General features: G+C 38.7%; 1 protein-coding gene across 7 annotated transcripts in view; it reads right to left on the bottom strand.

Moving 5' to 3' along the window:
• Window positions 1-26,843, bottom strand: part of arhgef1 (Rho guanine nucleotide exchange factor (GEF) 1) — a 39,697-nt gene extending 12,854 nt beyond the window's left edge. For 2 of the 7 annotated variants that reach the window (XM_085176558.1, XM_085176559.1), the window contains exons 1-11: window positions 26,569-26,841; window positions 8,265-8,351; window positions 8,042-8,155; window positions 6,932-7,030; window positions 5,757-5,799; window positions 5,541-5,646; window positions 3,409-3,549; window positions 1,598-1,627; window positions 627-735; window positions 362-431; window positions 198-224 (exon numbers count right to left, since the gene is read on the bottom strand). In XM_085176558.1, coding sequence (XP_085032684.1) covers window positions 198-224; window positions 362-431; window positions 627-735; window positions 1,598-1,627; window positions 3,409-3,549; window positions 5,541-5,646; window positions 5,757-5,799; window positions 6,932-7,030; window positions 8,042-8,155; window positions 8,265-8,315 — 790 coding nt within the window. In that variant the 5' untranslated portion in view covers window positions 8,316-8,351; window positions 26,569-26,841. Of the gene's footprint in view, window positions 1-197; window positions 231-361; window positions 432-626; window positions 736-1,597; window positions 1,628-3,408; window positions 3,550-5,540; window positions 5,647-5,756; window positions 5,800-6,931; window positions 7,031-8,041; window positions 8,156-8,264; window positions 8,352-26,568 lie in introns of all 7 variants that reach the window. The other 5 variants (XM_085176561.1, XM_085176554.1, XM_085176555.1 and 2 more) reach the window with 5 other exon arrangements.
• Between the last annotated feature and the right edge of the window lie 826 nt (window positions 26,844-27,669).

Genomic DNA, 27,669 nt, shown 5'->3' with positions numbered 1-27,669 from the left:
TTTCAGTGTTTAAAGACTCAGTGCTAGTATAATATTTGTAAAGAACCACTCCAATGCACAACATCAATTAAACAATGCTCCACCCACATGCTTTCCTGTACTGATTCAGGACATGCACACATGCTTGCGGGTTAATTAGTACCATTCTCAATCTACAAGTTAAAAAGCAGAAGGGGAGGATTCTGAACAGTGACTACCTTCATCCACTTTAATTTTGGACTCAACTGTAACTGGAAAGAAGGGTAGGACAAAATATTTTCATATCCACATTATTCATCAACATCACTTAGCAAATTTTAAAAGTCAGTATATTATATAGTTTAGTATATTAATTATAACACAGGAAAAAAATGATACACACCCATCCAGTTTGGTAAAACAGGAAACACTCTTGAGCTTTTGGCCTTTGGGATATCATCCTTAATCTTGAGCTGCAATATCACCAGGTAGAAAATTAAAAAATAAGGTAAAATTAAAATCAGATCAAAAGGCTGAAAAAATACAAATTCAACTACAAAACGGTTTAAGAAGAACACTGCAGGCCAATAATTGCCCTGCACTGTTCTGATTGTTGATGCATTTATTTAGCTTTCTAATAGGATACCGATGCTGTCAGTTTACCTTACCTTAGTCTTTCTACTGAAGAAACCTCCTTTGGACTTCTTACTGTCAGCTGCCCTGTTTTTAACCCCGAGGTGTTTCATGTACAAGACCACAGCATTAAAGATGGTTTGGCTAGTGGAGAAACAAGAAACTTGTGTTAATAATAATATATAGTTTTTAAGCAAATTAACTTGCTTAAATTCCCAGAATATATATCTATCTATATATATTATATTTAAAGTCCCTACAGACGCATGTGTCCTCACATTAATGGCAGCAAAAATACCAGTGTGCTTATTCTATCTCCAAGTAATACAGTTGAGACACTTGGTTTAAAAAAAAAGAAAAAAGAAAAAAGAAAAAAAAAGACGAACTTCATGAAAGACTAGAAGGAAAGAGGGAGTTGGAGAATTGCAGATGTCCAGAGGAGGAGCATGAGAGGAGGGGGGAGTGGGAAGGGAAAAAAAAAGACACACAAAGAGCTGAGGAGATATTAAAGGAGCTAGGAAAGGGAGGAGACACTGGGGATGTGCATAGAACAAAAGTGCATCACATTACCAGACACTGCACAGTTTCTCAGAGTCTGCCGCCTGAGTACAAGGCGCACAATAAAGAATTTGAACTGAAGAGGACGAGGAGTCCTCAGAGAGTAGCCTAAAGACACTAAAGCATGCACGACAAGGTTAGTCAAATATATGCACTAAGAGAATATATTGTCTAATAAGGACATTAAAAGAAAAATTTAATGCAAATAGAATAAAAACGAGTGCAGTGACAATACAGAAAATATATATATTTTTGGATTGGATTTTCTAACATACTTCTACAGCAACATACATTTTGAAACAGTATATCAAATTTTTGGCCGGACCACACCCAGGTTTGCAGAGGTCAAAGCTGCTACACAAAGAAGAAAATATATATATATATATATATATATATATATATATATATATATATACATATACACACAACAACAACACCATTGACTCACCATTTATCCTCATCAAAGGCACCTGTTGATCTGAAAGAACAGAGACAAGTGTCAGCGATGTCACTATTGTAGACAGAAAAAACAAAGAAACAAACAACAAAAGTAATTCTGATGCTGCATCTAACTCACCTCTTCCTTTTAAGTAACATTTTTTCTTTCTCTTGCTCAACTAACTATGAACTCTGTTTTAGGCCTGTGGAATCTGAAGTGATTAAGCTTTTCTTGATACAACTCAAAACTGATTGTTATGCTGTTGGGGTCAGAGCTGCAGCTATTGATCATATTCTAAGAATCCACCAAAAAAGGAAAGAAAAACTAAAAATCTAAAACAAAAAAAAGATTAAAAGTGCAAAAGATGCTTCAAAAGCTACTCTTCTGCCTGTTCCAGAAATTTTAAAACTCAATCTGCACACTTGGCGATTTGCAAAAGAAAAACCAAACTGCTGTCCTCAGTATCAAAAATTCTCTGCCCTGATTTGTCTCTTCAGTCAGCCGCCTGCAAAGCAAAATCAGAAGTGCTCCAGCGCAGCGGAAATGTCTATTTAACCATGTTTTTGTCTGATGCAACATGCAGGCAAGACTGTGGAAATTGGATACTGATGTTTTGAGATGAACATAAAGGATGGGAGGGGTTTCCCCGGGATTTCCTTGCATAATCCAATCACATCGACTGGTTGCCGTGTTCGCTTCACCAAAGAGACCAATAAGAAACAGATGGGGTGAGGTCACTGTGTTGTGGTCAAGAATGGAGGGAGGTGTGTGCGGGTGAGTGCAGAGGGGTGACTGAGTGCGGGAGTGCCGGAGAGGAATAGCGAGCAGGACTGAATGGAGTGAGGCTGAATGAATCGTTTGTGCACTGGAGATAAAGATCCAACTGTGTGATAGTAATTGAGTGAGTCAAAACTGAATTATCACATCTTTGATAGAGACTCCTTTGCAGGCTTTTTGTGTCTCCTCCACTCTCACCGTGGTTATATTCACAGGATGAGTGCTGCTTGTGCACAGTGCACCTCTTTTCATTTCTGCTGATCTTTTTTTTCTCTCTTTGACAAGATGAAGTTAGACAGTCTTCTGCCCCTTTCCCTGGCCTCCTCTCCCTCTCTGTCTGACTCATTTCTTGTAGAGGATAACACATTGTGGTTTGCCACGGGGTCAAGGATAGATTAACTTCTCCTAGATCTCTTACTTTCTTTCTCTAACTGTGTTCGGGGCAGGAGCTATCCAGCATCGATAACCCTCTGGCCCTTTCTTTTCCTTTGTCTCTTCTGCTGTCTTACCCCCTCCACCTTCCACTACCACTACCAGCCCTCCTTCAGTTGGCAAAATGCCAGGGGAGAGCCTTCCTGCCAGCGTGGCACTACTGACTCCATTTTTCTTCTCCGCTTCCTCATGTCTTTCTGGCTCTGTTTTGTTGTGTTTCAATCACAGGTCCCTTGTCAGCTTAATTTCATCAATTACCTGCTTTATACGCTCTGTTTGGAAATGGATTTGTGCACGACTAACGATAACGCTTTCCTTTATAGTTTTAAAGGAAGTTTAGAAGCAAGATAAGGGAAGATTAATACAAAACTACCAGCTTTAGCCAACAGATCAGTCATCTTCATGTGCACAGCAGAAAGTAATAGCGGAGAAAATAGCTCCCAAGAACATCTAACAAAAATTATTGTAATATGTAAAGTGGTTACCCATTATTAGTAATCGTTGGCATTTTAAGCACATCGAGCAGAATCTCTATGCAGAAAATGACTTGAACTTCACTTTGTGGAGGCTGGATACCTGAAATATTTGTTGAAAAGTGGAGTAAAACTCACTGTGTCTCAGACATCTTCTCTAGGAGGTTCTCAGCAACAGACTTCTCCTTCATCTCCATTGGGACACGGTCGGTGGGATAGTGGCTGTCCACGTCATTTAGCTCAATCTCATTGAGGGTCATACCCATCATCCTCTTTTGCCTAGGCAACACAGAGAAAGAGCAGAGAAGCAAGTTTAGCAAAAACATCTCAAACTTTTAACACTAAAAGGATAAAATGAAGACAGTGTTGTGCAAAAGTAACAGAAAAGCACAGTCAGCTTTTGATCAAATCAAATCAAAATTTATTTATATAGCACATATTAAAACAACAGTGTTGACCATAGTTCTTCACAGTCAGTAAAAGCATGAGACAGTTAAAACAAACAATAAAAGAGGACAACAAACAATAGGAAACAACACAACAAGCTAGACCAGCCAACTAGACAGAATCAAAAGCCAAAGTAAAATATGTTTTAAGATGTGATTTAAAAGATGATCCACCATGTAATACAGATTGGCAAGTGTATGAGTAGCAGTAGCATCATTTGTCAGCATCGCAGTGATCCCCAAACACACTGCTAAAGCAGTAAAACAGGGGTGTCGGACTCCAGGCCTCGAGGGCCGGTGTCCTGCAGGTTTTAGATCTCACCCTGGGTCAACACACCTGAATCAAATGATTAGCTCTTTACCAGCCTCTGGAGAACTTCAAGACATGTTGAGGAGGTAATTTAGCCATTTCAATCAACTGTGTTGGTTCAAGGACACATCTAAAACCTGCAGGACACCGGCCCTCGAGGCCTGGAGTTCGACACCTGTGCAGTAAAAGCACACCCAGATAGAAAAACATACAATAGAACCAGTCATGGACTGGTCTCTCCAGAGGTCAGACCTCAACAACATTGAAGCAGTGTGAGTTCATCTTGGTGAAAAAGTGAACAAAAGGCAGATAGCATCCAAAGAAGAGCTTTGGACCATTCCTGAAGAGTACTTAAAGAAATGACAAGAAAGTCGCTTAAAGAAGTTTACGCAGTGTTGAAGGATAAATGTGGTCATACCAAATACTTACTTTCAAGTTTCTTTGAATTGTTCAAACTGTGTTTTTTTGTGGTTCAAGACTTTTGCAAAGTACATTATGTTTTTCTAATTCATTAAAAAGGTACACATAAATCTAGGACTGAGAAATGGGCAAAAAATTAGGCAACCTTTTAAATTATAGAATCACCTACTCATTTTTTCTCCATGACCTTCAACCTTCCTTTGTCATCTTACTCTCAAATGTCAGATCAGTGTGCTTCATATGGATTTTGGTAAAGAGTGGCCTGCATATTTCTGTTTACCTAAGCACAGGTGTCATTAACAGAGAATGTGAAGACAAGACAACCTTTTGTAGTGTTTACACATAAAGATTTCATATTGAAATCTTTATGTGTAAACACTTGTAGTTTTGTATTAATCTTCCCTTTAGTGACTAATGTGTATTAGTCACTGTTGCAATTCTAAATGGAGGAGGCCTAGATTTTATAAATTGCATACCTACAATCAGGATGTGCACGGTAATGTTAAATTCACATAACTGTTGAATGTTGTCAAATACTAACATTCATAAATAGCTTTAGACCTAGAAGTTGAATCCAATTAATTACTTTAAAAAACTGTTTCAAGTTACTTGAGTAATGACGAATTGTAGTTATTGGGTTAACAATGCAAAAGAACTGAGATGGTAATTTAAAGCAGCTCAGTGTCCAGATAGGTGTTGTTACACCTTTTAACTCTCATTTCCAACAACAAACAATAGAAATTTTTGAGACCAAAATTTGAAAATGATTTTTCAGCTTGTTTTGAAGTAACTCACTGAAAATGAGACAATAACAAGACAGATCATCAAACGGAAGCTTTCTTTTTTTTTTAGTGAGGAGAAACACCAACCTTTAGATTAATAAAAAGTGTAATTATTATTGTAGTAATTTTTTAAAAAATTAATTAACCAAAGTTTCAAGAATGTCCCTGATCACATATCAGCCATTAATCCTAACCCTGGATGTTCTAATCATGTTGTGAGATGCTTGTTGTGCATTTATAAACTACTTGCCAATTTAGTAAAGTATGTAAAGACTGAGTAGACTGAGTGGGAAAACTGAGTAGAGTTCTCACCTGAAATCCTCCAACTGTTTGGCCACTTCAGCAACTTGGATGCTCTGAATGTCCTGAGCGAAGCGCTTTTGGGTATCATCTGTGAGCACATCTAGACGGGATCGATCTTAGGGAGAAGACGGAAAAGAGAAAGGAAAGAGTGAGTCAAAAACTAGAGAGAAACAAAACAACAATGCACTGACTTATATCTATAAACATCACTGGAAAATAACTTACCCAACTCAGAGTTTACGTGAGCTGGTACTGCCACTTTCAGAACCTGCAATGTGAAGCAAATGACAAAAAGATACAGAGTGAAAAATAGAAAAATGAGATACGATTCAGACAACATTCAGACTAACTGACAGTATGGATTCTCGGTTTGTTTTGTAAAACACTGTGATGCAGTAGCTAGATGTCACCACAGGGTGGCATTTTAACACAGGAAATATAGATAAGAGAAAAAACAGATACTCCAAAGGGGGATTCTCTGTGCTCATGTCAGCTCTGTCATTGACATGAAAATAACCACATGGGCCAACTTTACGTCAATAGGTTAACAGAGGGTTAACCTCCTTTTTTCAGTCCCTCCTTTTTTCACCCTGAAAAAGGAGGGACTGAGCGAAGATGATTCCTTCTACAGGGCTTTCCCACGATCTTGACAGGAAGCTGTGAGGCTGTACGGGCTGGCAGGGAGTTTGACTCAACTGACAGACATGTACAGTGCATGAGCTCTGAGGAGCAAATATAACAGACAGTAATGTGGGCCAGGTGTGCAAGACAGATACTGTACAGACAAAGCAAACAAAAACAATGGATTCCTCTCTCATAAGTTCACCTTATTTATTGAACTGAGCAGCTCAGTAAATTCATAATTTTAGAAAAATAAAACACAATATTGTACTGATCATACAAAGGCTACTTTTGTCTTACTAACCTTGAAGTTAAGAAGCTCAAAGATAAGTTTAAAGCTAAGAATTAAGGGAATATCAATGATCTAAAAATACATAGACAGGGAGCCAACCCTACAGTCTGTTATTATGGGTATATTTCAAATCATGCAAGCAGAACTTTGATAGTTTGATCATCCAGGCCATGAGCCAAAAGAACCTGAGGGAAGAAATCATTTTAGTGGTCTTTTCTTTTTTTTTACAGTGCAATTATAACTCCATTTACAGCAAAAGGTAAATAAGGACAGATAAGATAAAGAGTACAAAGAGTATAAAATACTTTGTATTTAATTATCTGAGTGACTTCTGTGTTTTTTGCATGAAGTCTGCAGTAAATTGAATGTTTCAAGCTTTACATCTTTATCTCTTTTTTGGCTATGAAAGGTGTAAACATTTGGGCCAATTTTTGATAATCGAGACGGCTTTAAAAAAGACAGAAATGTTGAGTAGTCTGCTACTTACTGCACCCTTGTCCAAGAAGGTTGTGTAAAAATCCCCAAACTGCTTTTTGGTCTCTTTGGCACTGAGGTTTTTGAAGAGCTCAGCATGGAGGTAACAGAGCTGACAATTGGGAAAAAGACAATTTTATTTAGTACTGAATAGCTCCAAAATCTTTTAAAATAACTACTTGTGCCAATTTATGACCACAGCTGTCACAATTTTATTTGACATGACCACTAAAGATCACAAACACCTACATCACATAAAGGCATGCCAGACATAAAAACCTAACTTCAGTTTGACTCAGTGTGCTTACATGTCTAACACAAAATAACTGAAATCAATTTAATAGTTGAATCCTAGTGACAGTATCCCATAAAGTAGTTATTGTCCCCTCCAGAGATTATCATGCACATACCCCAACCTGCATTTGTCTAGTGGAAGCACTATAACCCCAAAGCAAATTGAGCACGCAACCACTGATGCAAACCACATTTTCTTAAATGCTGCAGAATTACAAATATTTTGTAAACAGACTACACTACTCATGTCGTGACAAACATGAGGGAAAAGCAGGGGGGTGATGGAGGACATCGTGGGTGTGAAAGGTGTAACAGTACCTGGGTGGGTCATGTTCTCTGCATGCAGAATAAAGGGAAAAGGACAGGCATGCCTTTGATCAGCACTGACATACACACTCAAACAAACCTTTTTCACTATTCCCGTGGGGGTTACTCATCGGTATTATGCATTCCATGGTCTCCAATTTAACCCCAACCAACAACTAATTCTAACCTTTATCCTAAATCCAAATATTAACTCTGAAAAATAAAATTGGGCTCATAGGTAAAACAGTCTTAATCCACACTGAGGTACAGTGGACATCAAAATAGCTGTTTTATGTGTTTCACACAAGCCAGACAGAAACTGATGACTATTATGAAATGGGTTTCATGATTAGATCATATCTAAAAGGTGATATACTAACTCTACATTTAGAGTTACTCATCATTATCGTCACTAACTTTGTAAAAATATCTGTTAACAGTAGCTGCTCTGTGGAAGCTTGTGTTATCTCAGTTTCATATAGCTTGTTGGCTGTAGTGGACCTTGCATAATGTGAGTTCTCACCAGGGGAGCAGGGTCAAACTGCAGAATGACATGTTGCAGGAAAACCAGCAGGTGGGTCGGCCGACTCTTCAACTGCTCTATGTGGTCAAAGGTGTTGGACCGGTCCTCCACGTACTGAGACAGACAAAAATAAATAGGTGTAAAAGGAGATGGAATAACTTATCTAAGATATGATGATCAAGTAACAATCAGTCCTTCATATGCCACTGTTTTCTGCACTCACCTCATTCAGATCATTTTCAAAATCCTCATCCTCAGCCCCGATGATGCTCATGGCTGGGTTAGAGCACTGAGGTCCAGACACACCCTGCTATGGAGAAAGAGGCAGGGAGGGGAAGAAAACAAAACAATTAGCAAAAGTTATGTGCTATACTTTGAAGTGGTAGGGTATCTCTTTGACGTCCTGGGCTCCCACTGAGCAGAGCCAGACATAAAGCCAGATGACAGTTTACACACAGTGAACTTTCCCAGTGTTCTACAAGTTCAAGCAGAAAGATGGGGGAAAATGTCACAGCTTCTAAACCAGCCTTCTGGAGATAGATCGAGACAATCCTGATGGGCCATAATAGTTGTGGGGTCCTTGTATTAGAAGCAGAGACCTGCTTTAAGTAGAATCCCATTCATACAATCCAAGAAAGTCACAAAAATTCAATGCATTATTTATTTTTCACTAACAATGAGTGCTATTAAATAAAAATTTATAAATGTTTTTAAAGAAGATCTGTTCATTTTAAATTTAATACCTGTTAAATGAAAAGCTGGGGTGTGCTTACCAATGTCCTTACTACTTCTTTTATAAGGAACTATTGCTAACTGTATTTCTGAATTTGATTTAAAATTTTAAATGACCAGAAGACAATGCTTTATGAGACTGTGTTAATATAGCCGCCATCGTAACACAATTTTTTTTTAAAAAGTATATTAGACAAGATAGGTGTGGTTAGTGGTTAGTACTGCTGCCTTACTCTAAGAAGTTCTGGGGTAAAACTTCCTGTTCTGTGTGAAATTTGTGTTTAAATATACAAGTTTCGTTAACTGGTGATTCCCAGAAAGTTGATTCGGTTCATCTGGAGGCACTTGGGAGAATGTTTCATCACTGACTTCTTCAGTCTCAGCTCACTGCAGGTTTCTCCAACCTTATAAACAGTACTGTTGCATAACAATCAAAATACAATGATGAACACAATCATCTTTCTGGGATTTACTTTAACTGGATTATTGAGTATGGATCAAGATGTTAAACGTGATTCTAAACTTACTATAGGTATGGACATGAGAACAAAAACTTATCTCTAGAGTCCAGCACCAAAAAGTTTAGGAAATCCATTTAGAGGCGCCCCAGGTAACAATTTGATAGACAGCTAATCACATATAGTTGTATTTTTGGAACTAAGTTAGTAAGTTGACCTTTACTATCCGTTTGCACAAATGTGGAGAGCAGCTACTTATACATATCCATCTGTGTGTCAGCTGGTTGGCTCATAATGAGTGAGGGATTCTTTACATTTGATTTGACTTGGTTTGATTTGATATACCTTTATTAGTCCCACAAGGGGGAATTTCAAATTTTGGTGAGGCTGTAACCATTTTGAACTTATGAGTTTACAGTGAGTACCTTTATAACCACACTTAACCTTTTGGGAACTGAGGGGAATTGTTTTACGATTTTTACTCAATAAGAAAACATAGTCCAGTTTAGCACCAGGGTTTCTTCCCTCCATAGACCAGTGCTGTTGTAACATGAACTGAATGTTGCCCTGCTGAAATAGGAAAGGCCTTTCTTGAAAAAGACATCATATGGATGGTGGCATATGCTGCTGCAAAACTTGTATACATTAGCATTGATGGGGCCTTTATAGATGAATAAGACAGCCATGCCTTGTTGCATCTCCCATGTAGTACCATTATGGATAGAGGCCTTTGAACCATCTACTGAGAAACTATATGGCCATCTACTCTTAAACCCACGGTATGGGTTCATGTTTTCCCACTTTTCTTAAGTGAACCTTTAATTTATTTAATAGGAAATTATGGACCCTGTGACAAACTGTGTTCACTGATGATAGGTTTAGGAAGAATTCTGGAGTCCACACAGTGATTTATACTGCTGTTTGCAATGCAGTGCTGGCTGATGACTTGAAGATAACAGGCTTTAAATATTGGTTTTCAACCTTGTTCCTTTTTTATTTTTTAGAGAGATTTCCTTGGATTCTACTTCTTCCTTCAATTCTCCCTGGGGTATAACATGCATTGGAAAATATCACATTCTCTGAAGTGTGTCCAGATTTTGTCCCTTATTTTTCCAGACTTGTGTTGGGTTCAGTAAAAACACTCTGCAGAAATCTCTCCTCTAGATGGGACACAAGCTCTTCAGGTCTAAAAATGCAGCTCAAGTAATTGGAAATAAAAGGTTTATTCAAATTTTTGCTTTAGAAAATGATGAATGGGAAAAAGTACATCAAATTAGCCGCACCCTTTTACAGCCAAAACCATTTCCTCTTCCCCAAAACACACAAACAACACACAGCCCTTGTATTCAGTCCTCTGAAGGTTGCAGACCCAGAGCCGCCACCAGGGAACACCCAATTACATACACACAGTCACACAAACACACGTTAAAAAGCTGGACTGTAGTGTTAGGTGAGAACACAAGGCACAGTGAGTACAGAGACAAAATGGTTAAAAACTGATTCATCTTAAAAACATAGGAGGGGGAAAAAGAAGAGAAAGTCATGACCAAATGTTAGCAAGAAGCATATTTGAACGTTTCATAGCACCTCTTTAGTATAAGGACTCATTTACATTCATTCTTTTCTATTTAATTTTGTTTAAATAGCACAGTACCTGTATGTATTTAGTGTAGGAGGGACTAATAATACAGAGCTTCATATTCTATTCTAGCCCAGAGTCAAGACTAAAGACAGTCAGTGTTGTGCTCTTTACAGCAAGTTTCCTATTATAATCTGTATACAGTGCAAACTATGAAAAGGTGTCAGCTATTCAGCTTTGCATCGCCATTTATACTGCGGTAATTGTACCTTTACTATTTTTTAACCAGTGTAGACAAGAAGATCCTGTTATAGCAATATTAAATTCTCAGGATTATTACATCAATGTAGTTACATAACTTGTAATTTGTAAGATATTTGATAAACTCACTATATTAGTTTCTTCTAAAAAAAATGATTCATGAAGTCCACAGAGTTTCTCAGTGTCTTTTCATACTTTAAGTACACTTTTGTGCCATTGTAAACTTGCTCACATATGCGGTTTTGCATGTTGTCTGTTAAGTAGGAACAAATAACTCACTTAGTGGTTAGAGTTTATAAGGAAATGTGACTGTGCAGATGACCATTATTTGATTTATGGCCTGATTTCAGTGTATGTGTTCAATAGAAGATAAGTGGGGTGAGAAAGACATGAAAGTCACCGTGAGCTCTGGTAAAGTGAGGGAGTGAAACAGTGGGTAAGATTGCAAACAGGCAGAAAGTGAAACTGGGAGACAGGCAGAAGAGAAGAGAATGTGTTCATTCATGGCCATTTCCAGTGGGCTGCAGGTTGAGAAAGGCCAGTGTTGGAGCAACATGCGTAGGAGGGGTTAGCCAAACAGAGAGACACAGGCCTGCCAGGGCCATGAACGCACATCTGCAGGGACATACACAAACATGACACAGAGAGAAACGTCTCCTCTTTTTTACACCCATAGACCCAACCGCCAACGCCATACTAAAGTGAGACCATCAAAGATACCTTATCATGCCACTGAAGAAGTTCTGACACCATGACGACAATGATTAGTGCTGGAAAAACATATCTACCCATTTACTGGAAAGATAAAATGCTGTGGACGTTTCTTAACACACTCAAGTTTTAACAATAGGTGCGTGAGAACAGAAACTGAACTGAGAAAGAAAATCCTGGGCAAACTTAGCCATTCCTATTGACTTCTGATTACTTCTGTTTGGCAAAAAGTGCCCAGAACTCCTGAACAATTTTGGTCATTCCTATTGAGTTTAACCAAAAGTAACCAGAAATAATTAGCTTAATTTATTTAATCAGTAGTAATACCTATTATAAAGGCTATTATGGACAGGTTGCTACTGTATTATGTATATGTCCAGAGGGTCATAATAGGAAGTAGGATTTGGGCTTAACCAGGTAACTCCATTACTAATGCTGTGTTTTCAGTGCTATGAAAGTGGTCAACTTTTAAAACGGGGTACATTGCTATGGTAACTTATGCAGCGCTTACAGGTACAAAATGAATGTCTACTAACCAGTCAATTCACCAGAAAATTGCATCAGCAATCCTGTAAGATCCATGGAGCTCAGTGTACAGTAAGAGGTTCTAAAGTTCACATATACCAAGTAATTGTTTGAATTAGATTTTATATTTATTCTTTACTTACTCTCTGACCATTAAACCCCACTGGAGTTTCAGCTGAAAAAAATGAGCCTACAACTGTCTTAAAGTGCACAAACTTACTATACTGGTATAGTAGCTATAGCAGTTGTTATTTATAGTAGTTTCCCCCATTATTATTGGCTAAATGTTTAAATAATATAAACATTCATAAAATGCTTTTAATACTGGTACTAGTGTACAGCACAGTCACAATGCTGTATTTGTAGATTCTGTGTTGCTTTCAGCCTGTATTATAGGTTAACCCTCTTAATTTTCTAATATTTTAGTGTTTTTTTTCTTTGTAAAATCAATCGGTTGCCTGTTATGCTTATGCCATATGCTGCCGACACCACTTTCATCTGAACACCCTGATAGGTAGACTGTGAAACTCTTAACTTCTTTATAGAGCTAGTGACCACCTTCATGTGGACACTTACCCTTTATAGACACTTGATCGGGGCAAAAAGTTGACAGTACAATATTCTCAGCATTTCAGTCTCCTTATTACAGGACAGCGAAATCTGAGCCTTTGTTATTGTTATGTCTTGGTTGATTTCAGAGGAGCTGCAGTACAAGTTCACACTTTGGAAGACAAATTGGGGTAGGCAGAGGGGAAGCTAATTGCAGGGTTAGGACTATGAAGGGACTCCTCTGACCAGAATGAGCCAAGTGGTGCATTCCAGCATATGGCACAATTCAGACAACAGATGGATACAGTCTGGGTCTTGAGCAATAACTAGATCCTCTGCCCATCACATACATTACAGGATAACTGGCATAAGCTCTAGGCTGCAAGCGTCTTTCCAGTCTGATACAGATGTTGCTAAGGGGAAAAAAGGAAGGGTGTGAGTTTTTGAACAGAGTGTCCCAGAAGCCGGAGATCAGGTCCGGTGCTCCTAAGTCGGCAGCTGCCCACCACCCCTCCCTTCCATCACATTCCAGTACTAACTAAGTGTCAGGTGGCATCAATCTAATGATAGCCATCAAGCGTACGTGCCTTTGTGTGTGTGTGTATGTGTGTGCATTAGGACCTAGCACGTATATGGGAGGGGGCCATTCCTATGTTATTGTAGAGAGCTGCTGGTAAACTTGTGTGTTTGTGTGTGTGTTCTCTGACAGCTGGTCTTTACAAAGCATTCCTCTTCATCTCAGACCATGCAGAGGTCTAACACTTCAAATTGGAAAAAAAGATGGGAGAAAAAAAAAAGCAGCAACCAGCTTGCACAGTTTAACATTTTATATTTCCACCAGGTCACCAAGGTTTTGCTGCAGCATGATAAAACTTGCATCAGCTCTCATGTAAACCCCACATTCACTTGCAAAACATTAAAACAATGAGCTTTTTAGCACAACTCCTATGACCAAGAAGAGTGGAGTCGTCAAACTGTGACATCACCCCAAAATCTGCATCTTCGGCAGCCATACCGCTATTGGAGGGGCTTGCACCTGTCAATCAAACTCCTGCAACCACATGGCAGTGGCTGTCAGACCCCTGTGTTATAAATAAGTTTAAATGATGCACCGCAGAGGAGAAATGGCATGGCAACATTTTTAAAACCAAGAACTAAAAGGTTCATTATCCAAAGAAAAAACACATTCAGCTTACTGAACCACAGGAGCAATCTCCACCGCTACATTATGTTAACATAATATTATGCAGACATTTATTTACAGAGCTTAAGAGGTCACCCCAAACCATGCCGCAGTTTGAAAAACTAGTGCCAGCAACAAGAGGTACGCTATAAACCTGTGGAAGTATACGTTCAGCCAAGTGTGCACAGAAAGATAAGCAGTGCAACACCGGATGAATCTTGATCATTTGCTGTGGACACATTTTATTAACATATAATGAATGATAAAGAGAATCCAGTGTTCAGAAGAGATGTTTAAAATCCATGCTTTACATAATAACTTGTGTCTGACATGTATTTCATTTTTGTACACATACACAGAAATCAATTCAATTCCCGAATTCTAAACTACCTCTACTTCTTGCTTATGCGAAAAATCCCAAATCTATGATTTTTGGTCCACTCTTAGTAACTGTGCACTGACACTTTTGAAGTTCACAACACAACAACAAGGAGTTTACAAACTAGTTATGCTATCACAAAATCATCCTTACACATTTGATTTGATCACAGTAGTTTTGTCTCCTTAGAAATTGAAAATGAAAACCGCTTAATGGAGTAAAACTTTAGCATGCTTCCTCGAACACAATGGAGGTCAAATGTGATGTAACAATAAACAAAATGCACTTTTGTCTTGAGGGGAACTTTAGGATCCCTTCTTTTCTTTTCATGTTTTAGTTTAAAAAAAAAAGTTGAACTATTGCAGTAAAAGATTTCATATTTATGCAACAAACCACACTGCTAGTCAGCCCCATTGGTGATGTCAAATTTGAAGTTCTTAATCAGAGAGATTAGAAAAGGTTTTCACACAAGGTCAAGGGTTTGCTGATATTTTGAAAGTGCTTTAAAAGTCAAACTGAACCACCCAAGAGATTGTGAGAGAGGAAAAAAAGGTGTGTGAGCAAGTGGCTCTCAAGTTGGAATAAGTAAATAACTGATAGAGTAAGAAATCATTCTAAATAAAAATATGAGAAATTTGTGAGGAATCAGTTGATGTAGACACATACATCCTGTACTGAAAACACTAAATTTAGATAGATGTAGACTTGTTTACAATTACTTGGTGCACCTGGCTACAGAATCCATTGTATACGCATAGGTCACTGCTCCCTTCTTATACTTGGTCACAATAGGCTGTGTCCTGTTCTCTATATGCTATGAGGGTAGCATCCAAAAATAACCCAACAGCTAATGGCCATTGCCTGCTGTGTTTGTACTGCTGTATGGTTTATCTGGCTTGCTCATCAGGCCTCAACCTCATTAGCACTGACTCGGGGATTTCTAGCAGTATTGCTGCTCCTCCACTCCCCCAGTGGTTGATCCTTGAGGAGCCTGAGAAAAGACTTGGGGAAAAAATGGACAAGGTGGCAAATGGGGAGGCACACAGACAGGAAGTGGGTGTAATTTCCTCAGGAAGCTATCAGAACCATTTCCTGTATGACCTATCAGATGCGAAGAGAGAGAGAAAGCGAGACAGAAAGGAGATGAGAATGAGTGAGACATTTTGAAAAGAAAAAAAAAAGTTGGTGCCCACAAGTGTTTCCGCATGAAACATGGTTGTCAAAACTGAATCAAACAAACCTCTGGTCCCACTCATCTCTTAGTTCACATGGGAAGTTAATGCAGTGCATAAATGAAACCCAGTGTTGAACAAATGAGGAACAGAACTCAAATGATAATGGTGTGAACAGGGGCAAATGGCCTTAAATTACAGGGCCTGGCTACACATTGTGCTCTGACTTGCAGCTAAAACATATTCAAAATATTATTTTCCAACATTATATATATATTTAAAATAAAAGCTAGATAAGACACTTAGACATATCAGACTGTGATCTCAAAATCTGGTTGATTGTTTGGTCAATATGCTCTCATCCAATTAAATTCCCATTGGCGAGACAATAGCAGGCACTGCTACAATAGCTTTTCATGACTAACTCATTGAGCAGTAGGGATGGGTATTGATAAGATTTTCACGATTCCGATTCCAATTTTGATTCTGTTTAACGATTCGATTCTTTATCGATTTTTTTTTTTTTTTTTTAAAAAAAGGAGAACACTAAGGTCAATTAGCTTAGAACTTTGTTTTATATCTTCTCTTTGAACAAGATAGAAATTTAGGAGTAACATGGCCTTACAGCAGTGTGATCTTAAGAGATCCACAGCCTACGGCTCTTCAATGGGGTGTCACAGGGTCCCCGGGGAAAAAAATTGTAAATGTAAAATAATAAAATAAATATTCTTCTGTAGCAATAACAAAGTATAACATAAATTATTCTGTAGCAATTACACAAGAATATCCAGTGATGTCCCTGCCTACAATTAAACACATTCATTTACTGAAAATCGGGGGCATCTGCTATGGCAAATGGGTGCAAGCCTTTTACCACAAACTTAGTCACTGCTCGGTGACATTCGTCTATCCTGGCCTGAAAGGAGACGCTACCGGTAGACTGCAGCGAGAACTGCCAGCATCTGAGCCAGCCAGACTCTGTCTGTCCCTCTCATCATGGTCACGTAAATGCACAGTAATAGCAGGTTTTGTAATAAGGCAGATTGCGCTAACATAATATGCACTGTTAGTTGATTATTTACCTGCCTCATTAACGGAAGAGGACGTGCAAACGTTACCGCTGCTGCTGGGTTGAGATTCACGAGTCCGGAGCGGAATTAAAAACACGGCATTCATTTAAGGTCATCGTGTGTTTTGTGAGCAAATCCTTTTGCATATTCGTAGTGTTTCCTTAAATGAAATATCTACTTTGCAAGTATTGCAAGTTGCCCTGTTGTCATCCGTTCTCGTAAAGTATAATCAAACTTTTTAGTGTTTGAGCCGCTTAGGCGCCGTGTTTCCTGCCAGGTAAATGACGCTCCGCAACGTGGTGACTTCATTTGGGGTGACGGGAATCGATAAGGAAATCGTTTGCAAAAATGGCAAACAATTCCAAGGATTTGAAACAGTGGGAACCGGTTCTCAACACCCATCCCTATTGAGCAGCAGGAGAAACAAGCTGCTTCTGAAGAACACTCCCAAGTTTTCACAACTGTGGACTTACTCAAACCTTATTATGAAAACTAGCTTGATTACATTTTCTGAAAATTTGCTTAGACTTGGCTCCAAACTGACGCCACATCAAATAAGACAGCAGTGTGGCTGCATTTTGTTAAATCTACTGTGCAAAAAGTCAAGTTTGGACTTTCCAGTAGTTGTTATATCACAACGCTGCTACCAACAAAAGCCTGACATCTAAAACTGGTAACCTGACTTTCCTGTATTAGGTCTAGTCATCTCTTGTGGTTAACACTTAAGGCCAAATGTGGCCACATAACAAAGGTAGCGGCTCGCTTATCAAAATGTAAAATTGGCCGGATATGAAAAATTATTTAATAAGTTGCACATTCTTCAAATATACCCACTTATGCAGCACAACCATTTAACTGGTTAAAGAGCAGACATGGCTTCAGTGGATTTTTCTTTTGTTAACTACACACATGTTTAAAAAAAAACTCCCAAAAAATGATTATATGTATTACATATATCCTGTTTTAGTGATCTTGGAATCTAAAGCTCTTGAATAACTAAGAAAGCAAAAAACCAAACCAAACAAAAATTAAACTGTGGCTATAAGCACCAGTATATATACTGACCTTATGGAAGACAGAAGAAGTAAAACCAGTGGTCTGGTAAGGAAGGAGGTGAAGGTGGAGGAGGAGAGGGAGTGTAGAGCAGAAATAAAAAAAAAAAAAAAGAAGGGACACACTTCAACAGGAAATTAAGAACAAGGCTGCAACGATGGAAAAACAGAGAAAACAGGCAATGGAAACATAAATGTGAAACACCCTGGAAAGAGTAGCAAGCATGTAAGTACTGAGAAACACTGTTAAGAGCATGGCCCTGCACCTGAAGGCCTACAGAGTATACATCTGCTCTTCAGCAAGTATAAACAAGCACACACACTAGATTCTTCCTACCTTGACCAAATGGTTTTAGCTGCAGCTGGCAGAGCTGACAGTAAGCTAGCACCTCAGGATAAACAAAACCAAAGGGAACTCTTGACTGTAGAGCATATGCTGTGTGTTGGGATGTCAAGTCCACACAGATGTTTAGATTAACAACTTAGCCGACAGCCGGCTCTATAAAGAAAATAACTCAACAGTTTTAAAGTCTTTCAGCTCATCATCACATTATCTTTGAATGTTTAGCCAGCACAAAATTGATGTGGCAACACATAAAGCCCCGATGTTGTGTTTATACATCTTTATACTTAATAAGCATCCTGTGGTCACAAAAAGGTCACAGTAAGATCCATAGGAATTTGGACACATTCTTTTGTAATTTTGTGTCTGTACACCATCACAGTTGATTTAAAAATCAAACAGTTAAGATTTGATTGAAGTGCAGACCTTCAGCTTGAATTTTAGGTGTTTAACAAAAGTATTGCATTAACTGTATAGGAATTATACACATTTTTATATATAAGCCCTATTTTTATAGGCTCAAAAGTAATTGGACATCTAACTGACAAGCCATGGCCAGCTGACAAAAGATCTGGAGTTGATTCAACTTGTATTTGGCATCTTTTTACCAAAACTCTCAAAGCGATGTTGATGAAAGTGAGGGAGGCTGTCATTAGGCTGAATAAACAAAATAAACCTATCAGAGAGATAACAAAAACTTGGGGAGTGGCCATATCAACAATCTGGTACATTCTTAAATAGAAGGAATGCACTGGCCAGCTCAGCAACACCAAACAGCATGAAAGACCACAGATGACAACTGAAATGGAGGATCACTAATCCTTTCCCAGCATCTAACCAACTCAAGCCTTGAATTAAAACATAAAGTTTGCATTCCAACCACATCAGGTTCAAACCTATGGACATGATGGCATATAAATCGAACATCCACAAATATAAAAAAGTGCAGGGCTAAATGCACATGCACTGAAAGGCTGTGTGTTAGTGGGCTGGAAGGAAGGAGCAGGGTTTGAGCAGAACACGTGTGAGGTGTAAAATGCCTCAGTGCAGTACAAAGAGAATGTTATTTAATTTGTATGACTCATGGGCATTACTCCTGCAGAGATCAGCTCAAAGACATAGGAAACAAACATATCTGATTAAAAGTCATATTCTCAGCAATAAGACATTTCAGGATAAGTAGTCCTGATGTGACTGAATGTCACATCATGAATGTTGCGTGAGATAAAAGGGCAACAGAACAGAAGTCTGAGCATTACATGAGGGCAAAGTTATCCTTGAAACCTTGTCAGTAGGCAGGGAATGAGCAAAAAACAAAAAAAAGGCTACCTGTGACATAATTGTGTTGCACAGCAGCGTGCATGCACAGGGGAAGTCGGTGCATCAGTGCATGCACAATAAGGGAGTGGCTCATCAGCACTGAAGAGGTAAGAGACTGCCTTTTCTCCTCCTCTGCATTACCACAGCCTTCGTCTACCATTCATTTTTTCCCCTCTGTGACTTTCATCTCTCTAAGTATATATTACTTTCTTCTACTTCTCCTCTACCTCTGGTGTTAAACAAAGTGGCCCCTTTTACACTCACTTCTAAAACAGCCAGTGCATTCATAGCTGGTAGACAAGGGTCAATTATGTAATTCAACAACCATTACGTAGTGGCTAAAATAAGATTATGGCCAACAGAGCGGGCAAAGCACAGGCAGATTTTTTTTCTTCATTGCTTCACAGGATCCTACATTGGACTGGACTGTTGCAACAGTCCAGTGGCCTTTATCTGCACAAAACCTCTGCAAAGAATCAATGACCTTCTTTTCATATGGTTTTAGTTGAGCAGATTCAGAGGTTTTTAATGATGCTGGACAGAACCCCCCAACCAACTCTCAGCGCAATACTCCTCAGTGTTTGTTAGTTTAAAGAGGTTAACAAGGTATCCCATATAACGAGAGCTATAACCTCCCCTCCATGTCCTCATGCACACATTTTCATGAAGGCTTAACAGACGTTTGATTCATTTTCTTGTCGCTCCTCAGAGCTAAAGCATACTTCACTTTTCTACTCTCATAACCCTCAACTCCAAGCCAAAAACGCCCCCATCCCCTCTCTCTCGCCTTATACCCATATAGAGGTCACTGGCTTCATGGAAACAGTTGATAGGCTGAGGCAAATCGACTGGCATGGATTGGCAGCTCACAGTGAACCTCCAGCTTGTCCTAACTGCTTCCATGTGTGTGTGTGTGTGTGTGTGTGTGTTTGTTGAGCAGTAATTGCTAAAAACCAAACACAGACATCTCTGATTAGCATTTTCGGACCAAAACAACTCCCGACTAATTCACAAGTCTGTTGCGTGCATTAGTGTGTCCACTGTAGGTTCGTTTGCTGCTGATTTTAAAACCATACCAAACAAAGCCAAAAATGCCAGGGAACAGGATGAATATTTCTGGAAGGAATTTAGCCTGCCCAGATTCAAAGCTTCTGAGGTTAACATTGCCAAAAAATGCTTTTGTACTTGCACACAGGCGCACCTTGGTTCAGGATGCTTCAAACATCATTCTCATGGTTGGCAATGCAACATTTTTCAAAGAACAGTTATTCAAGTGTGAATTGATATGTCACTATAATTGACAGTTATCAATATAACCCATTTTTATTTATTTTTAACTGAATCAAAGTCTCAAAAACTTAAAGCAAACACTGACTGACAATACATTTGGGAGGCTATAGCCAGTAGCATTCCAAGTAATGAAATATACATGTTGAGAAATAATATTTCTCAAAGTGTGGCTGCAGTTTAAAAAGAAAAAGAAAAAGAAAAAAATGAAAAGAGTGCAGCAGGACTGCAAATATCCCCCCAGTCTTCTTTCTTTTCAAAATCCGGTCTCCAAATTAGTTACAAGTCATTCAGCTAGAGATTCTGGTTCTTGTGCCTTTTTTTAAGACACAGATGCCAATATTCACTGGCTCCAATTTTGCCAACACAAATATTTTCCTTCTTTCACATATGCACTGTAGCCTTGAACCTTTCTAAACATTACCCAACTAACGTTAGTTCCCTAGTAAGAAGCTTGTGTGATGTCCAACTGAACCAATGTGAGACTGGCATAGGTAAATTTTCTGGTGAACCGCAATGAGAAAATGGTTGTCTGGTGTGCTATGATCCGCACGACCAATGCCCTTGTCTAAATCAAATGGAAGAATCTGCAGAACTGCGACTGGATATTTAGTGGATTATCTCATGCTGTATGCTACCTCTAAAAAACTTGGGTCATATTTTGATCCGATTCCCTCACTATACAGAGCTCTTACATTAAAAGACTGCTGGCAAAATAACCTTTGAAATACATCAACTCCAACTTTGGAGAAAGGTTTCCATTTTTCACTGCTAGGACTGCAGTTAAAAATGGAAACACTGGATGGAAAAACTGGAGCACAGTATAAAGAGCACCCTCAAAGCTGCCAACCATAGTGAAATAATGCACTTCTTTTTAAATTTTTATAGACCATACATTAAACTGATTATTGAATTATTCATTACTGAAAATTGACCTGTCTCCAAAGATTTTTACCATATCGTAAACACAGCCAAAGGAATAAATGATGATGATATCACGATAAATGAAGGAAATTTTAAAAGCTACAAAAAGCAAAAATGTGAACTGTGAAAATACAACCAGATACAATGGTTAGCTAGTCATTGGGGCTGGTTTAGTTAAGATATAACTAAACCAGCCCCACAGCTCTGTGTTATTAACTAGAGCTGCATGTATAGAGCCACCAATGTATCAGTCGGCCGATGCACTCCAATGATTTTAACTTTTGCTAATCTAGCAGTGTTAATTTTGACAGTTTTTTTTTTTTTTTTTTATTTAGTTTTAGTCATAACCTTTTGACTAAAGTGGACAGTGGCTCCACTCAGTTTACAAAGCATCATCTTTCCCTTCACATCAGCTGTGAAATTTCTGCTCTTCCGCCCAAGCGCTGACATTTTGCTGTGTTTTCTTGAGAAACCACCAGCTCCGCCCCCACCGCCACCTTGTTTGTCGGCGGCATATCAGATGTGTGCATCTAACTTTACTGCACAAAGACATTACTTCTGATTGGATCACTTTCAAACTTGTCCCGCCTTTCTATACAGCTAAATTAGTTTAGTTGCATTTTTATTAGTTGAGGAAAGTGTCGACACATTTCATCATAATTTTTGCCTTTGTGCATTAGTTTTTATTTAGCTATCGTCTTGTCTTGCATTGTCAGGAAAAAAATGACAAAAACTATTGGTCAATGAAATCAACACAGGTATGTGGATGTTAAAACCCTCATAAATTCAAATTTAAAAAGTAAATAAGAGATGGAAGAAACACCCTTCAGTAATGTTATAAGAGGTGATGTTGCATAGTTTGTCCTTAAAAGGGCAACTTCGCTGATGAAAACACAAGTGTTTGGAACACCACAAACACAACAACAACCTGATCCCGGCAGAGTTGGAAAGAGTGTAAAGGAATAAGTAAATGTTTCTTTCATGTGTATGAAAGAAAAAAAAAAACATTGGCTGATATAAATGAATATTTCATTCTTTAAATCTCTAAATATCGGTGTCAGTCTCCTGTATCAGTTGGGCTCCGTCATTAACAAAACAACAAATTAATATTTCATTTTTTAAATATTTCCAATTAACATAAACAATGCTATACTATAACACTCCTGATAATAGGAACACTTAGTTGCAATGCTACTACTTTTATCAGGGGCCTATTTTTTAAGGTCGATAGATAAAGCTCTAAGAATAAACTCCATGTATTAGGAGAGGTATCTGAATTATTTTCGGTATGTCACAATAAAAATCTTCCAGTGTACCGGTACTTCACAAGGAATGCTTCAAGTTCAGAGCCACATTTCTGTGTATGAAAACTATCCAACTACCTAGCCAGCATAAAAGACGAATCTCTCATCATCTCCTCTTGCTTTGTCTCGGGTTTCTCACTTTTTCCCTTTTTAATTTTTCCCTTGAACATGTATGAAGTTGTAAGGCTAAATGTGCACCAAACAGCACAGTTAAAAGTAATACATTATGTAGGGTAGACTAGCAGTGGAACAGTGTAATCAAAATATAAATATAGAAGTTGCCATTATTTAAAATGACAATGGAAATGATGACTTATTGTATAACACAGGATGAGTGATTGTTTGTAAAGAGCTGTGTGCTAACACACAGTCAACACACTGTCTCCACACACTTGACTGGAGGACCTTTCACCCCACCAAGCCCCCACCATCTTTCACTCCTCGAGAGTAAACATAAGAGTGGAGTCTGGTCTCGCTTTTTCCACTCTGACCCTCAAATGAAAGAGCTCATTCTCTGCTTCTTCACTCCCTCACCCCCTGTCACATCGGCCTTCCAGCCAGCCTGTCTGACTCACATTTGGACAGATAGATGCAAGTCTTTCCATTTTCTCCCTTTTTCATACGAGATGCTTAAGCTCCTGGAGACAAGGCTGAATTTGCACAAAAAACTATCATCAGTCAGAAAGCTCATAAGGATTCATGCTGCATTCATTTTGAAATCAAAAGGGGTGCTTCATTTGCGGCGGGACATCACTGCTGCACACATATGACTCATAAGTTGCAAATCCACTTCAAGCACATGCAGTGTGAGCAGAACATAAATGACAGCAGAGGGAAGAAGGAACTTAACAGGTGAAAAAAAACCAGACAAGCCAAGTAAAAACACAGAAGAAGCCCAGAACAGATGCATTCTGGTCTATGCTGGAAAGCCATAATGACACATGAATAATGTATTACTCAATTAAAGGGGAACTCCAACATGTAGGCCACATAGGCACCATAAATACTCATAGAAACATACTGCTCGCTCTCTATTACGCTCTTTCTTATTTTCTGACACATATACGCCATTACAATGATGGATGCTCATATTAATCATGAGCATATATGCAAATAATTCAGCGGAGGCAAAAGCGGACAACGTGAGACTGGTCTAAACATTTCCTTTCAGCGAGTACTGATAACCCCTAATAATATGGTCAACCTGTAAGCACTGCAGCCCAACCCACCTACTGTTCAAATCATTTGTTTGCAAGAGACTGCCAATCAGAAGACAGTCAGAAATAGATAGGTCCTGAAATGTGTTGCTCAGGGGTGGATGTAGAGAGAGAGACTGCACTGAAGCCCAGTACAAGACGACACGACTTTAGTCTGAACTGTGAATCACGCAAAGCTACACAAGCAAAGTCCAAGAATAAAAATATGATGTTGCAAAATGCCTCCTTTTTCTCTTTATGCAAATGCAACAAAAAGGTACAGGTACATTTTCACAACCGTGCAAAAACAACAACAACAACAAAACTATGCAAAGAAACTACAACATTATATCTATGCAGCCAACAAATCTGTGCTGTTATTGCTGTATGAGAGATCCATGCAAACCACTGCAGAAGTAGTTACAATGACACAATAGTGTTGTGCCTTGATCAGAGGTCATATGTTGTGGTTTCACAAAAACTCACGTCACACACGCGGAAGAGCATGAGCACCTTCCTGTTCACCATCTCACACAGTTGTTTGGAACTTCACCCCACCTCACCTAGTGAGCTCATTCAGGAGGAATCAGGAGATTTCTGACTCACAGAGAGAATAGCAGCGAGTCCACTCCATCTCTCATTATCTGCTGACTGTTTGTCAGACTATCTTCAGCCAGAGAAGAATACCTGTGCTCCCTTTGAAGTCAGAGCCCAAGTACAGTAAATTATTATTGTGCTAGCAATACACCACCAAGCCCTTAGGACAGCTGCTGGCTGTTCCACTGAAAGTGCATTACCCGTCATTCCAGTTGTTTGGTATCACTCACATAGGCTAAACAACAACTGAAAATGGCTCACTGTAGCGATATCCTGAGTTTATCTTCCTCCTCACTAAGAAAGAGGGGATGTGGCTGAGTTTATGTAGGTCTAAAACAATAGAGAGTGGAAGAAAGAGAGGGAGAGAGCAGCGCAGCAACTCAGATTAAATAGCCAACATTCCTTTAAAAGGAAGAGAAGGTAGCCTTTGGGCTCCAGACAAGCCTGCACTTGTAAAATGTAGCGAGAGAAAGAGATGACAAGTGCAGTGCACCTCTAGTCTAACAGAGCGTAACAGGAAGTGGCAGAGCCTGCTTCACATGGGGCCTCTGGGGTGCAGCAGCTGACTGGAAACAACTCACAGTCTCAAAAACAGCCAGCTCCAACGCCCTTACCACACAGGCAGAGTCAAATAATGGGCAATAAGCATCATCAAAATTTAGGGTGATTCTAAGATGGCTTTGACTGAGCTTATGATTGGTGACTTAAAAAAAAAGCCTGGATAACAAACTGCCCTTGTTTAAAAGCAACAGTTTTTCTTTGAGGACTAATTACTAACTTACAGCTTACTGGCATGCACAGCCGTCACTACCCTAGCATCCTCTGTCTAGGGTAGCATGAGATACTGAAGCTGCACTAGATGCACCACTAGATGTACAGTAATTATAGTTTCCTGTGAGCACAGGAAACTGTTGCCTGTTTTGCACAGGCAATGCACTTGGTGAGAGAAAAAACATCACCACTGGCAATCAATTACATACAGACACTAATTATTGAACTTTGTCTGCATTGAGACCCCCAGTCTATAGGCCGATCTGATAAGTGAGTTATATAGAAACAGGAAGCAAAGGGGGAGGGGGAAAAACTGGGAGGGATAAGACAGATGCTACTTTTCATGTTGTGGGAAAAAAGTGTCGACAAATAAATTAGAGGAAAACAGAGGGATTGATCTGGTAGTGGTTTCCTAAGCCTCTGTAATGTGCTGAGAGTCTTTTTTGTATGTGTGCGTATCCTTGCATCACAGGCTGGATATAATAAAACCATTTATGAGGTAAAATACACACAGGTTCACACTGTATAGCTGTAACAACCAGATTACCCATATGATACATTTCATAAAGATACTATTTCAAAGAAGATAAGAAAAATAAATACATAAAATTCTCAAGGTCACAAGCTATAAACTTCCCACTGACTAGCTCAATACAAAACATAACTCCCTTTGAGAATATTAAAGTGATTTTTAGTTTGGGCAAAACCGAAACTGAGGACAGTTTCGATGGCTTTGCCAAAAAAATACACAAAGACAAGTTTGCTACCTTAAGTTTTTTCTTTTCTTTTTTCTTTCCCCTGTTACTCCCATGCCTTTGTTAAACAAGTTCCCAAAATAAACCTGTGGCTATCCCAGTGCTACTGAAAATGGCCAAAATGCTGAATAAAACCGTCTGCAGCTGGGCTTTGATCGCAGAGGACGAGATGTCGTGCAGTGAGCCGAGCACAGCATTCCTGTATGCGGACGCTATCGTCTGCCGCTCTGGCTGTATGGGGGGGAAGCCAGCGCCAACAAATATCCAAAAACCACTTAAACTATAGCACTGAAACCCGTAAAAGTCCAAAAGCGTGATAATGTTCACAAGCATGTGAACATTATGAATGGTGTACTTACCCGTAAATACAGAGAAAACGACAGGCGAGACGTCTAAGAGGTTTCCTGTTCGAAGTTGCCGTGTGTCAGTGGGAAGAAAAAAATAACATTGTACGCGGAAGTACACATAAAAAAACCTGAGTGATTAACCGCGAGGGGGGGAAGTTACAGTGTACCGCTTCAAAATTATCGAGTACGCAATAAATAAAAGTGGCAATATTATAACTTTTTGTCAATTTATGTGTGTTTTAAGGTTTGAATGTTATATAAAAACGTAACAGTAACCCCTACAAACGGCTTGTTTCCGCACTGTGTTACACAGTAACCTGTCCCCATTAAGAGCCTACTCTCTGCAACACAAGGGAATTTTATTAGCACGGTGTTTATGGACCCTTTATATTTTTGTAAACATGGGCGAATTCGCTTACTACCATTTAGAAATATCTAGACGATATACCCAAAAAGTGTTATTGACACAATACAAAATGAAACCCTTCCTCTGTCTATTGTTTACTTAGCCAGTCCGCTACTTACATGAAACCTGTTAAACCGTTCGTCTTCAGTTTTCTTTTATAATTAATGTTGCAGCAAAAACAAAACAGTTTTTTCTTTCTAAAAATGTGTATTATGTTCTGAACAAAGACCGACAGTGTAAAGCATAAATTATTGATATGTAGGATGTTGTCAATCTCTGTATCTGCTTAGAAAAAAATTAACTCCACTACTGCGAAGCTAAGAAATCAGAAATGTCTGAAGGAACTATGTCTGCGGGAAATTAAGTATTAATATGAATTATTCATATTTTACAGACTTGAACTCTCAAAAACTTTTCTCCCTGGTTTTCTCGATGCTTCACTTATTTTCCAGCCTTCTGGCGCCACACTGTGGAGAAATATGATAACGACCAGGCAACAAATCTACGCCTAACGATTATATATATATATATATATATATATATATATATATATATATATATATATATATATATATATATATATATATATATATATATATATATATATATATATACTTAATGACTGACTGACTGAATGAATATTTAAGTATTTATTTTGCTCTACATTGAGATTTTTTGACCCTGAGATAAAAAGGGCAAACGTTCCA

The sequence above is a fragment of the Neolamprologus multifasciatus genome, chromosome 11, assembly GCF_963576455.1.
Source record: "Neolamprologus multifasciatus chromosome 11, fNeoMul1.2, whole genome shotgun sequence".
Lineage (NCBI taxonomy): Eukaryota > Metazoa > Chordata > Actinopteri > Cichliformes > Cichlidae > Neolamprologus > Neolamprologus multifasciatus.
The sequence above is the reverse complement of the archived record's forward strand: the minus strand, read 5'-3'. Positions and strand labels throughout refer to the sequence as shown.